We start from the raw sequence: 13,508 nt of genomic DNA, 5'->3' as shown, positions 1-13,508 counted from the left end.
CAAGCAGAGCGAGACTTTCCAGTGCAGCAGGGGAGTGTCTCCTTGCTATCCTTAGCGGGGCTTTAGGATGATGCAGGGCCAAAAGACCTACCTGACTTCAGTAGAAGTGGAGATTTTCTCTGAAGTTTCACTCAAGGATGTGGTTGTTTGGATCTTGCTGCCTGTTTCAGGGCTGCAAGAGAAGGCAAAAGAAAAAGCTGTTATTCCTGAACAAACCAGCTCCCCACTGTAGCTGGCCAAAATCTTCCTGCACTGAAGTGTTCCTTTCTGTGAATAAATAAAATGGAAAACAAACAGCACTGTTTTCAATACATTCACTTACAAAGTCACCTTATCAGAAGCAATTCTTAAATTAAAAACATTGATACTGCCAGGAATATCTCCCTTCTGCCAATGATACACAAAGAATAACAGAACAAGGTCAGCAACCAAAGTGCTGTTTGCAGGGCTATGGAAAACTATTTCAACAGTTTTTATACTGTAGTCATGAATTAAATCAAACAAAGTTGAAAGCAACTGAAAATGATTCCCCTACATATATCTGGTGAGAAAGAACATGTTTGGGTTTTTTCCTTTCAGGTTTGGAGCACTTCTATCAGGATGTTGTCAGATCCTTGCAGGACATAACATGGATTTCAGACATAAAACTTTTTTTTTTAAAACAGCTGCCTGCACCTAAGAAAAGTCTCCCATGTACAAGGCTGACAAATTTGCTTAATTTCACCTCCCAGAGGTGCCCACAGAAGTCTCTGACTTTCAGCTACATGTGGGCTGATACAGCTGCAAAGAATGTCCCAGACATCCTGGCTGTGCTGTAACACTTACCTGGAGGGAGATACTGCTGTTGTCTGTGGCTCATTCCAGGAAGACCCAGTGGTGGTTTTTCTTAGCCCATTAGTACTGACCAAAAAAAAAAAAAAAAAAAAAAAAAAAAAAAAAAAAAAAAAAAAAAAAAAGTAAAAAAGCATTAAAGACAGAAGATTTTTTAGGTGCCTTCTGTGGGGGGACACATCCTGCTTTCTGGCCCACAGTTCATGTCTGCTCCCTGGGCAGTGAAGCCAAACCCTGCTGTGCAAGGACTCACATGCAGCTGTCCCTATGCACTGTTGCACGGATGTGACTAGTATCTGCCTTTCTGCTGAAATACTCAAGTCTTTAGAAACTGGCTTTTTCTATTTAACACAGCTGGAGCTGTTTCTATCCCCCGTGTTTGAGTTTGCATTAAAAATCAACTTCCTCAAATGTATAGATTAAAGCTCAGTGCATTCACAAAACTGATTTCACTATGCGCACGTGTCTAATATGTGAGGAAGGGAGGGTAACTACTTCCCAGCCCTGCCTCAAACCTGCACCTCAATAGCACAAAATTGCTACCAAAATTCATGAGGCAGCTCCTTCATCCTGAAAATAAAGCATTTCAGGCTGAAAGGCCCCATTTATTGGACTCCCTGCTGAGCCCACTAAGGACCGGAGTAGCAGAGAAGCTAATAATGCTGCTGCCTGGCATCAAGCCACCCCTCAGAGCAGGAATAGAGAGCCGAATCCCAAATTAAATGAATCTGCTTGAAAACAGAGAAGGATTTTTGCTCCTAGGGCAAACATTTCCATTTCAGCCAAACATTTTTGCATACTGGTCTCACTGAGCCCCACACTACATGCCAACTGTTCCTGACCAGTTTGGTCTAAGGGAGGATGTCACCACTGCCCCTTTACACCAGAGAGCCTGTCCCCAGGTCTCGCATACCACAGCAAGAATGCTTCATCTTGTCTGTCATGGCTGCGTGTGGCTCTGCCTATACTTGGGCTTCAGAGTGAAAGGGGCTGAGGGCTTGAAAAGAAGCTAACATTTCCCATCAAAGCAAAGATCAATTTAAAAATAATGAACCTCTCAAACCTCTCTGGTCACACCTATCTGTTGCCATCACAGTAGAATAATTAAATCTAAAGTCTAATGAAAGCAAAGAGCTGGCTCAGGGGACTGGAAATAATGAGATATTGAGTATTTCATGTCTAGGTGATAGGGTCAGTTCACGCAGCCAAGTTTGCTAGTAAAAGAAAATCATTACTATCTGATGGCTGCTCCGACTCCTCCTGTGAGTTGTTTTTCCAGAAGTGCTGCCAGGCTCATTCCTGTGGCATATGAGCACCTTGTGAAGGCAGGACTGATTGGGCTGTGGAGTGTGATCAGGAGAGGGGCTCAGTGGCAGGTTTACACTGTACAACTCACATTAGAGTTGGCCTGTACTTAAATGCAGTTTGTTACCCCCCAGGTGACAGGGCTGTCAGTTGGGTACTTTATGACACTCTGGCCCTGTCCCTAAGTTAGCTGATGCATTTTTTCACTTTGGATCTTTCCCTTTTTGCAAGAAAGGAGCAATCAGGATTTTCTGAGAAGTCTCTTTTGAAAAACCTCCATCTCTAGTTGTGTTCAGATAGCTGCTACCTTGCAGATAAATGCAGTTGTCTGTAAAGATGGCAAAGCAGTGTGCCCTAAATCAAAGACAGTCAACACACTACTCCAGGATGAAGTAAATACCTGTTGTCATCTGGTGTAAACCTGCATGAACCAGACACAGTTGGACTCCTCCTCTGCTGGCCCTCCTCTTCTTCTATCTCAATTCTTTCAAAAGGCAAAAAGAGAGACAAATATCACATTGTTTCCTACTTCCCACTGCTCGCTAATCCAGGCCGTTAATTCTTGTTTTCCCTTAAGCTATGTTTTCCCTCTGTTTCCCCTAGAGGCAGATTTTTCTTGCTCCTTATGCTCCCTGTGCTCTGGTACTGGTGAGCATCTCAACTAGCTGAATGAAGTGCGATCAGTGACATTTTGCTGTCACAGTCACTTTACAAATAGCTCCAGCTGAATGCTTAAATTCCAGAGTGCTCTAGGCATCATTTCCCTAGCGTACCAACGGCTTTAGAAGTTAAATGCCTGAAGCCTGAAGAGTATTCACCCTGCTGGCCCTGGAAGAAGAAAGGCAGTGAATGAGTCTCTGTTTCAGGTTGCCCATAACCCAAAGCATCATCAGTACTGTATTCTTGGTGTTTACAACACTGCAGGCTCTCAAAAGCCAGTGTGATTCAACCCAGAGCATATTTTTTAAGGGAAGTGTTCCTGCTCTACTTTGAAATACTTGGGGATCCCCTATCCCAGCATTTAACAGCAGCCCTGACACAGATGCACCACCACAGCAGTACTTCCAGAGGGTCAGTGACCTACCTCTTGGCAAACAAGGGTGGAAATTCTTGTGTTGGGCTGCTGTAAAGGAAGCATAAAGGCAACAGTTAGAAGTTTGGAGGTAAAGACACACCTTGGGCAGGGGCAGCTCCCACAGAGTCTCTGACCCATAAATGACCCACATGCTGCAAAGCATTAAAGGGTCATGTAACACCATTTGGATGGAGCTGACAATGACTGGGTGTGTTAAACCTGTGTAAATTACAGAGCGAAGGAAATAAAAATAGGAAGAGCAGCTACTTAAAACGTGTGAAGTAAAGAAGCCTCCCCAAAGGGCCTTTTTAATTTTGTACCTTCCTGATGGCTGTTTTTCTTCCTGCATACAAACCTGCCCCCCTCTGTACCACATGATACTCGGTGCACCAAAGGAACCAGCAGCCAGTGCAAACACCCTTAATGTCCTTACAAATCCTACCTAAGCATTCCTCTCACTCTGGGCACAGCTGTGCTGCTGGTGTGCATCCCCTCCCTGCTTCCTCCTGCACTAGCAACCCCCTGGTGCCTCATTGTATCACCCTGTTACATCAAGAGGAAAAAGATTCATAGTGAAAGCGAGCTGCAAAAAAGTCACTATCATGACTCCTGGGAGATCAGAGACCTTGGAAATCTGGGTTTTTTCCCCTCTCAGGAAAGAGATGGACAACAGAGCCTTGAACTCCAATAGCTCCCACACATCCTTCACATTCCTGTGACACTTCTACACATTACTGTTAGGTTCTTTTTCCCCACAAAACTTTTGAAGCTGCAACTAAGATCAGGATCTTGTAAATCTAGCTGTTGTTCAACCACAATATAAAGGCAAACTCTGCTGCAAAAAGCTGATCCATATTAGATGTGGTTTATATTTGTTCTGGTTTTCCCCTTGAATGCAACAAAACTGTGTATTCTGTGTATAAAACTGAAGAGAGAAGTATTAAGAACCGAGTCTGAAAATTGAAGTCTTTAATGTGTGTCACAGGGAATTAAGGACTATCATGCTTTTTCTATTTCTGAAATGTCATCCCTCTCAGTAAGGAAGACTTCCCGAGACTCTTGGAGGATTTCCCCAATTCTGCAGAAACCTGCAGATATCGTTGGCACTTCTGGAGAGACAACAGCTATGTCTTCTCTGCTCAGTGGAAAGATACCCATCACCTTCTGAGAGTCTTGGGTCAGGCCACCACCCCTGTGAGATCACCTTCAACAGCCTCTTCGCTGTCTCCTGCCCCTTGCTTGCACGCTGAAGACTCACCCATTGCTTTTCTTGGCCGCCGAGAGGACGTAAGCACGTTCCCTGCTGGCAGTGCGTCTCAGGACACTGTTGGCCGCCTCTGTCCTGGAAGGGAGGGAAGGGGTCACATTAGTGGCTGCTGGCTGCAGCCTTGAAGATGCACTAGGTGAACAACCCAGTGAAGGCTTGTGCTAATCCCAACAGAGCTTCCATGCTCTGGGGAGCAGAATCCAGCCAGAGGTAAGAGGAGTAACAGTTACTTATCTTTTTCTCTAGTAACATTCACACCAGGCCACAGCACTTTCACGTGGATTTAAAGCATCAGAAAAAACCCCACAACCTTCCTCTTCCAGGAGGGCAGAGAGAGTTCTCCTTTTCAAGATCTGGACTGTTGCAATATTGCATAGCTCATGACAAAAGAATGGGACACAGGCTTTGTGGCTGACCTGCTACATGGACTGCACATGTCTATACAGACATCAGTACCACCAGATGGACCAAGGGAAAAGTGCAGATCTCTGAAAGGACTTTCATTGGTTCATACCCGGTGGGCAAATTACCAAATTTTCATTTGTAAAACTCTTGTATCTGAGGAAAAGTATCTTCAGAAACTTGACTGAAAGCAACGAGGATGCTATCTGCAGCAGATGCAGATCTATCACACGGACAAAACACATTCTACTCCTGGGATGAGAATGAGACACCTGTCTGGACCTGGACTTAGATGTAAGTCCCCAGGTGGTCCAGACTCAAAGGTGCACACGGGGGCTGTGAGAGGTGGGCTCCTCCCTTTACTGCCAGGCTATTTGTACATCTCTATCTTTTCACTTAGACACTATGCAGCTGATGGATTCCACAACCCATTTCCAGCTGCCAAATTAATTGGGGTATGCTGTCAGGTTGAATCATGTCAGGCTTTTAATTATATTTTGTTAGGAGTGCAGTCGCCTGTGGGCATAGATGCGCTCTGTGTAGAGATATCTGCTTATTATTATTTTATTGCAATCAGCCCTAATGGCTCAGCTGTAATAATCATCAAACTGACCCTCCCAGTAATGAACAGTTAAACTGAAGTAAGTCCACTTGTCACTGCTCCTGCAAGAAAAAGGTGGTTACCTGGAGGGCATACCTCTTTTTATGTTCATCTGGAGTAAAAGGCACATCTTCCTCATCCAAATCCATGGATTTTTGCTTGACATTATATGGAGCTCTGAATAGGAAGGGAAGGAGAGAGCCAGGGTAAGGAAGCTGCCTCTGTAGACTGTTGCAGAGGCAGCACAAGCAAAAGCCAAGGTAAATCCAAGGACAAGGCATGTGGAAATTGGTTCAGACCCTAGAAGTGTTGCACACAAGTGTGGAAGACACATATTTTCCACGTGCACTTGGGCACATGTGTCCCCATAGGATTTTGTTGACTTAGTATAGGGGTTAGGCCTAGAGGCTGGTTGATAATAACTGCTTAGCTGCAGTTCAGATTAGACCCATGGTCTTTGACACGAAAAGCTGTGTAGGAAATGTCAGCAGGGCCGTTCTGCCACAAGACCCCTCCTTTCTCCTGGTTTCAGAAAAGCTGACAATGCTGCAAACCAAGTCCCCACGATGCACCCTCCAGTTTCTGCCTTAATTCCTACCAAGTGATAAAATTCACTCCATACTAAGGCCATTTCCAGTTCAAGGAACACCTTAAGTCCCACACAGGCCTGGGAACTGCTTCAGTGTCTAGTGAGAACTCTGCTGTGCTTAGCTGATTAAGCTATGCCTGGCCTGGCATCCATGTGCAGGTGACTTCATCACTGAGACTGAAGTGCTGCTGAGCCTGTGCACAGACAGAAAGTGATGGTCCCCTTTGCACACTCACAGTTTCTTGTAATCTTCAGTGGTCATCCTGTAGCCAGAGGAAGAACGGCACATGCTGTGTCCCTTCACGGCAGTGCTGCGGATGGCACAAATCACATCTGTTAACATGACCCTCCTGAGCTCTCAACCCTTGCCACCCTCCTTCCCAGGTGAGCTCAAGCTCCGTTTGATGGGGCAAAACAGGATGATCCCAAATATCCACTCTCTGAATTCAATGTTATTTAATGCAAGGGCAGCATTTTCCTTTTTTTCACAGCCTTGGACTAGGATTTGAGGTCTGCTTTGCTTCACCAGGGCCACTATGAGTTGTCAGAGCTGGTATGGGCATACCCTTCTGTGAGATGGTGCTACTCTGCTCCAGGATTGGCCAGTGAGAAGTAAGAAGACACATTGTGGCATCATCCTTCTCTCCAGATGAATCAAAATAGGGGGAAAAAATAGGGTTTCAAAACGTTTCACTTGAGGGGCAACAAAGCATCTGCTTAGATCAGAGCCATGCTTACATCTTTCTTACTAAAATTAAATGTAAGTGACTCTCATAAGACAGGCTTCAAAAAAACCCAAGCCACATTAAAACATCAAAATGAAGTGTTAAAGCTTTGCAGGGTTTCCTTGTGATTTGTCCCCCACCCAAAAGTATTTGCAAAATTAAACCAAACCCGCAAGTACTTTCACAGCCAACTGCCGACCAATAATCTGGTGAGGAAAATACAGTTTGATGCCTTGTCTTTTTCCCATGTCTGCTGAGTGGATCTGTTAAATGAACAGCCATGTCTTCCAGCAATTAGCAGGGATTTAGTAGAGCACAGTGGAAGCCCACAAGCACTGGCCAAAGAAAGAGAATGACTACTAGAGATATGTACAATATTTAAAAGCTCATTTTCATGAAGAAGAGGAAGCCACACACATACCTCTTCTGTGCTTCATTAGAAGATGAAGAATCTGGCACAGAAGAGGTCTTATCAATGGTTCTTGTGAACACCCCTCTAGGGAGAAAAGAGACATGTTAAATTTTTTGCCAGAGTTAACTAAAATTAAGAGACTTGCAGCCACTCTTTGGCCTAACAGTGTCTGTGTGTCCTGTCAGGAGGAAGGTGCTGGCTCAGGACACCAAGAATTAGTGTTTTCTTGGGAGAGTCACCCTGAGAAAAATCCCATTATTCTACTCCCTGGCCGTAGACAATGCAGTAAAATCAGCCTGCACACAGGTTTGGGTGTGATATCAAGGGCTTGCCAACCTGTTTAGGATTATGGTGGCATCAGAGCCCCTGTGGGCAACAGCCCATGTGTCGGAGGCAACAGCCCATGTGTCGGAGGAAGCTGAAGTGCACAAGCCCCATCACTGGTGCTGTGCTGATCACAGGGATGGTGGAACATTTTCACAGAACAATAACCCTTCTATGTGTGATCATTGTATCATACAGAGGAGATCTGATTTTCTATTAACATCACCATCAGACTACTTATTAAACAAAATACTCAGGATTATCTTTTCACCAAGGTACTCCCTGAGTATTGTAATTTTCCTAACCAATAAGAGAAGCCAAGAGACAGTAATATTTTTCATGCTTGTTCCTCCTGATCTAGTTCTCCTTCCCCTACAGCACAAATATATGCCACTCCATACCAACCTGATGAGGTAACCGGATTGAGGCTTGGAGGCAGAAGACCTGTACAAAGAAGAGACATTAGTGAATTAAGAAACATGGTGAAAAACAACAGCAGCAGAACATGTCTGTAAAGCCAAAAATCTAGCTAAATGGGCCTTGAGTGATATATTAGCTGTTGCACCAAAGTTAAACTTGGAAGGATTCTTTAAAAATTAATAGTCATCAGATCAAGCTCTATAAAATATTTTTATCAGAAAAGTGAATTTTAGAGTTAGCCAGTTAAAATTAGCCATGCTGACTATGTTTTCTGGCTGAAAATTAAGTCCCCAGATTGATGGCACAGAGAGAGGAAATTAGATATAGCAGAGATCCTGGTTGTTTTATCACAGGAAAACATCATCTGCACACTAACTTCTCTGAGGGTCCATTCTCAAGAAGGGAGGGCAGCATTGCTCCCCTGGAGGGAAAGGAAAGGGATACCATTAGGCAGGGATCTTGCCCCTTGCACCGGGGCAGGAGGAAACATCCCTGGAACCTGCTTCAAGCTGTCTTGCAGATATATTCCTGAGAACAAGATGGGGACCAGGATGGGCCTCAAGGACCTCGTTCCCCTCAAATGAGTTCAGACAGGTTCCCTTCACCCCTGCCCAGATACCACCCCCTCTTTCTGGGTGCCCTTAGGATCACAAAATAATTCAGTAAGAAAGCTCAGCACATCTCTGGTCTAACCAGCAGGGAAGCTGAATTGTCCAGCTTGGCATATGAATGCCTGTTCTCACTTTGAAGTATAAACAGATCCTGAGTGTCCTGGATTCCCTGTCACTCACCTTCTGCTAACTTCAGACCCTCATACATTTGTGTGAAGATGCTCCTTCAGATCCCATATTTTAAATGTCACAAACGTCTCTGTTTTTACTTATACTGATAAAGCACTACACTGCAGAGGGAGGGCAGAAGGAGGTAGGTCATGGCAGGGAAATCCTCCTGTCTAATTGCAACAGAAAGTAACAAGAGCTGGCAGAGAATGGAGAAGAAGCAGGAAACCGCTCATGGGAGAGGGCAATAGTCTCCCAGCAGTGGCACTTCAGGTAGCAAAGAGCTCTCACATATGCCTAAGCCCTTTCCAACACTTTTATATTTTAGGACGCTAGTCCTACAAGTTCCTGGATTCCTGAAGAGTCCTCATGCTCTGGCTCTGAAGCAAATTCAGCTTTTTCACAAGGTTTCACTTGCTCTGAGGAGCCCCCAGGCTTAGAGCATACAGTTGTTGCACCAGCACAGGAGCTGATGTGCACCAGTAATCTCGTGGCTTTCTACAAGTTGACAGTTTGTAAGACATTATACTGAACAATGCAAGCTGTCCTCAAGGACTACATTTTTGAACACAGTGACATCAGTAAGTGGGTATGAAGAAGTGAAGAAAGAGCAGACTTTTGTGAAAAAACAGTGAAAGCATGCATCAACCCCATGAGATAACACAGAAGGGAAGCAACAAGATGGGTCCCCAGAATTACCTGTCACTCTGGGGAGCAATAGGTGTTGAGGCTGGGGATCCCCCACCAGCTTGTCCAGACCTGAGTAAAGAGAAAACACAATGACGTAATTAACTTCTGATTTTGCTGAGCTGCCTCGCTGAACACAGCAGTTATGCTTTTGGAGACAGCTGCTAAGAGAAGACCAATTTGGCCTTGGTTTTGTTTCTAATTACAGAGAAACTGGTGCAGATTGTGGTGTTCCCCAGTACAGGGGTGGCTGCGTGACACAGCCCTTCGAGCTGCAGGGGGAGATGCGGACCTGGCTGTTTTATCACTTAAACACCCTCCCATCAAGGTCTTCCCCTTCATTTGGCACTCCAGAGATGGTGAAACACATCTGTCTTCAAAAAACTTTTGAATTCTCCTGAGACTTCAAATCTGCACGTGCTGCTGGATTCCCAGCTCCCAGGAAAGGCCATTTTTCAGAGTTTCTCCCCAGCCTGCATTTATAAAATATAAACTGGAGCACTGCTTCACTTTGGCAGTGTCATTTCCTGGCATCATAGGGACCCCAGAACATGCTAGCACCACACGTGCTTCTTCAGACTAGAGAACAGAATACACATGGGAGGTTGATGATGGAAAGGGAAGAGAGAAAAGGAGCATTCCTCAGGGGCCACACTTACAGTGGGGTGTTCTTCTCATCCTCAGAGTCTGAGTTATGGTGGTGGATCCAGCTCTTATCTCCTTTCAGGGTGGTGCGAACCTTCATCTGCTTAATGATCCTCCTGCGGTCTTCATCCGTGGGTGGAATGACACGTCCTAGGAGAGGTAGAGGGAAAGGCAGGAGGAGAGGAGAAGTGTTGCTGAGAAAGGGCAAGAATTCAGTGTCAGCAGGTGAGCCTATGTAAATCTCAGAGAGCTGGGAGCCCAGGTCTCCTTTCAGTCACAGGTTCAAACACTGAATGAGTCTTTTGCCACTTCTGATGAAAGATGGAAACAAGCAGTTATCCAAACTTCAGAATCAATTTACCCTGATATATCACTTTCTCTACAGAGATTCACTGAGTTTCTTCTCTCCTTTCAGGGGACTGTTTAACATTAATGAATCATTTTCTCTCAGGAAGAACAAAGACATTCAGTGGGTGGTCTAATTACATATTTACAAAGCAGTGTTTCCTCTGGCATTTACCATCACATTAGCTCTAGTGTAAGATTTTTTTGGTTTGTGGGAGAGGATGATATGTCTAGAGCATGAAGGTAAGCCAAGAGTTGGGAGTTAGAGGTAAACCATAAAATGCAAACACCTAGCTGTCAGTTTTTTCTGGTGGCCTGTCAGAGTTGGAGAAGACACCTCCTTTAGCTCCTCATTTCCACATTTCCATTACAAAGTTCAGTTACAAAAACATATTCTCAAACCATATCTTCCTAAAGTGTGGTTCTGGCCCAAATCTGGAAATGTCCTATTCTGCATGGTCTCTGCTGTCCAACAGCAATTCTGCCACCATCCTCATTCTGCTCCTTGTCTCTGTTCAGGCAATGAACCATAAATACCTTTTCTGGTCAAGAAAATCAGAAATGGCAATTAAAATATAAAATTAAAATGTAGGAAATTGCAGAAGGTCACAGATTAAAAGTTGGTAAGTCCTCGCAGTGGGAAAAAGAGTGGGTGAAAAAAGCACAGGTTAATAAGGAGGAGTATTAAAGCCAAAAGTATTGTGAGCAGGCAAGGAAGGAGATGGGAGGCTAGGGAAGGGGAAACAGTCTCTCACAAGGGAAGGAAATGTACAGGTGACTGATGTGAAGGGCTTCAGGCATCCTTGATTGACAAAGTTCTGCTGGGCCAAATTGATTGCAGCTGGATATTATTTAAAAAAAAAAACCAAAACCAAAAACAAAGGTGTTTTAACTAGGAAATTCCCCATCTAGCATTTTCAACCGAGAGAAATAGATATTTTCCTATGGGAAAATTGTAAGATGAAGATCGGATAAGGAAATCTCCTTTTCTATGTATTTCTGACTATATTCCACCATTTGCCATTTTGGAAATGACTCATAAAGGCTGAAAACATGAAGCCTTCTCTCCTTGTCACACTTGGACTGATACAGCTCAGGTGTTTAGAGACACCAAAAAATTATTGCAGCTTTACAACTTCTTATCATCCAAGCCAAGGAAACTGCCTGCTGCACACCCTTAGCTTGTGGCAAACATGAAACTATTCAATTTAGCTACTAGGAAAGGAACATCAGCTAAGTCTCTGTATCTTGTGCTCATGATGGGCTAGAAGGCTGCACAGAAATAGTTATCACTAAGCAGCTGACATGCAGTAAATTGATTAATCTCTGACACACGGTCATGTGCTTCAAGGATATGTTATGTAGTAGAGGTAGGATTTTTTTTGTTTTTTAAACAAGTGATCATACTGGATCCTCTCTAAGACAGCTATAGCAATGAAGAGAATGTCTTTCCTCATGTGGAAATAGCAGTAGCAGTTAAAAGGCACAGGTATGTGATGCCACATCTATGTCAGGGTGCAGTTTAGGGACCAGCAGTAACACACCTCATGGTGAACACCTGGAAAAGGAAGGTCTGCTTTGCTTTTCTTAGCACTGAAACTGAAAATTAAATCTATTGCCTACTGGAAATGAATAAGGCATTTCCACTCTCCTCCACATTACCATTTCAGGTTAAGCTCAGATTTGGAAGCATCATCCCATCTATTCACATATAAAGGTCTCGTGAGCATCTGTTGCTTAAAAACTAAATCTCAAGAGTCTGCCAAAGAACCCTACATCTTGGGCATGGTCCTGGGACAACTCAGAGCAGCTCACAGCACTAGTATGATTTTTTTCACACTGATAATAAGGAGCTTATTAATTATAAGAATTAATAACTGACATTATTAGGAGTTTATTAATAATAAAAGCAGTCTTCTCATTACTGTATGGATATTGCACACTGCACAGGGGTGGTCTGCAGCCCACAGACTTCTGGTTTTACCCCTAGAAGGGATAAGAGGCTGTGGGTAGACAAAGATACAGGGAAGGCATTCTGGTCAGCTGCTGCATTGGCTGCTAATTGCTGCTGTATTTTCAGTAGACATTTCAAAGACAATTTTAAGGATGGTCTTGAGAAGAGAATAATATGGGAGTTTATTAGTCCTTTGCTCATCTCAAAACCTTAGCCAGGCTATAAGCTCTTCAGCTTTCTAAACATTCATAGATACTGAAATTATAGCCAAATGCATGTAAATTTGGAGCTGCAGGTTGGAGAAGGTCCCAGATAAGGAAGAGGTGTCCTCTACCCTTGGACACACTGCACTGGCGGAGCTGACCAGAGATGTCACAGCAGATACAACTGAGCAAAGAGTGCAAAGGAAAACCATAACAGTGGACAGACTGCTAACAGCTTGGGGTGGGGAAAGGAGTTACCTTTACTGACACCCAGGGACATCATGGTTCTCGGAAGTTCTTTCCCCTTCAGTTACTGTTTGAAGACAACAAGCCCCTGGAAGAAATGAAAAAGGGGGAAAGCAGATTAGCAGTTTTGATATCAAAAACTTTGAAGTTATGTGGAAGGGAGAGCATCAGAACAGTGTCACAGGCATGGAGCATGGTGAGGCTATGGCATATATACTAGAGTTGTGATTCCTCCCCATGCCACGTGCTGTCAGCATCAAGGATAGGAAATATCAAATGGGTGTGTTCTCCACACCAGTAAATTTTCAGATTGGCCATGAGATGCATCTTTCCAGGTCTGGGAGGAAAGTGGTGAAGGAGACCCTAGCAAAAGTGTTCAGAGCCACTCAGGTGGGACACACCTTCTTGAGTCTAGAGAACTCAGAGCAGCTGAGGTGCTTGGGTGAACCTTGGTATTTTTGTCAAGTGTGAGTAAAACATAAGGGCTCTTTACAGATTTCAGTCATCAGAGATATCTGTTATTCCCCCAAGATACAGCAGAGAGAACATCTGACTGCCTGTTAGTTCTTGCTGCTGATGGCAGCTCGGCCCCTCCTTCAAATGCCCACAGTAAAGCAGCAAGGAGAAACTCTTGGACATACAACTTCAGAGACACTCCGAGATGAGGAATTTGCAGAGCACTAATTGTTTAGTGCTTA

General features: G+C 44.2%; 1 protein-coding gene across 9 annotated transcripts in view; it reads right to left on the bottom strand.

Moving 5' to 3' along the window:
- ZNF185 (zinc finger protein 185 with LIM domain) overlaps nucleotides 1–13,508 on the bottom strand; it is a 50,518-nt gene that overhangs the window by 22,356 nt on the left and 14,654 nt on the right. For 8 of the 9 annotated variants that reach the window (XM_026848717.1, XM_026848721.1, XM_026848722.1 and 5 more), the window contains exons 2-13: nucleotides 12,823–12,898; nucleotides 10,077–10,212; nucleotides 9,430–9,489; nucleotides 7,937–7,975; nucleotides 7,217–7,291; nucleotides 6,307–6,381; nucleotides 5,578–5,658; nucleotides 4,470–4,553; nucleotides 3,221–3,259; nucleotides 2,537–2,620; nucleotides 826–900; nucleotides 92–172 (exon numbers count right to left, since the gene is read on the bottom strand). In XM_026848717.1, coding sequence (XP_026704518.1) covers nucleotides 92–172; nucleotides 826–900; nucleotides 2,537–2,620; nucleotides 3,221–3,259; nucleotides 4,470–4,553; nucleotides 5,578–5,658; nucleotides 6,307–6,381; nucleotides 7,217–7,291; nucleotides 7,937–7,975; nucleotides 9,430–9,489; nucleotides 10,077–10,212; nucleotides 12,823–12,847 — 854 coding nt within the window. In that variant the 5' untranslated portion in view covers nucleotides 12,848–12,898. The remainder of the gene's footprint in view (nucleotides 1–91; nucleotides 173–825; nucleotides 901–2,536; nucleotides 2,621–3,220; nucleotides 3,260–4,469; nucleotides 4,554–5,577; nucleotides 5,659–6,306; nucleotides 6,382–7,216; nucleotides 7,292–7,936; nucleotides 7,976–9,429; nucleotides 9,490–10,076; nucleotides 10,213–12,822; nucleotides 12,899–13,508) is intronic. The other variant, XM_026848720.1, reaches the window with a different exon arrangement.

This window comes from Athene cunicularia, assembly GCF_003259725.1.
Source record: "Athene cunicularia isolate RWA chromosome 4 unlocalized genomic scaffold, athCun1 chr4_part3, whole genome shotgun sequence".
Lineage (NCBI taxonomy): Eukaryota > Metazoa > Chordata > Aves > Strigiformes > Strigidae > Athene > Athene cunicularia.
Note: the sequence above shows the minus strand (reverse complement) of the source record. Positions and strands in the feature narration are given on the sequence as shown.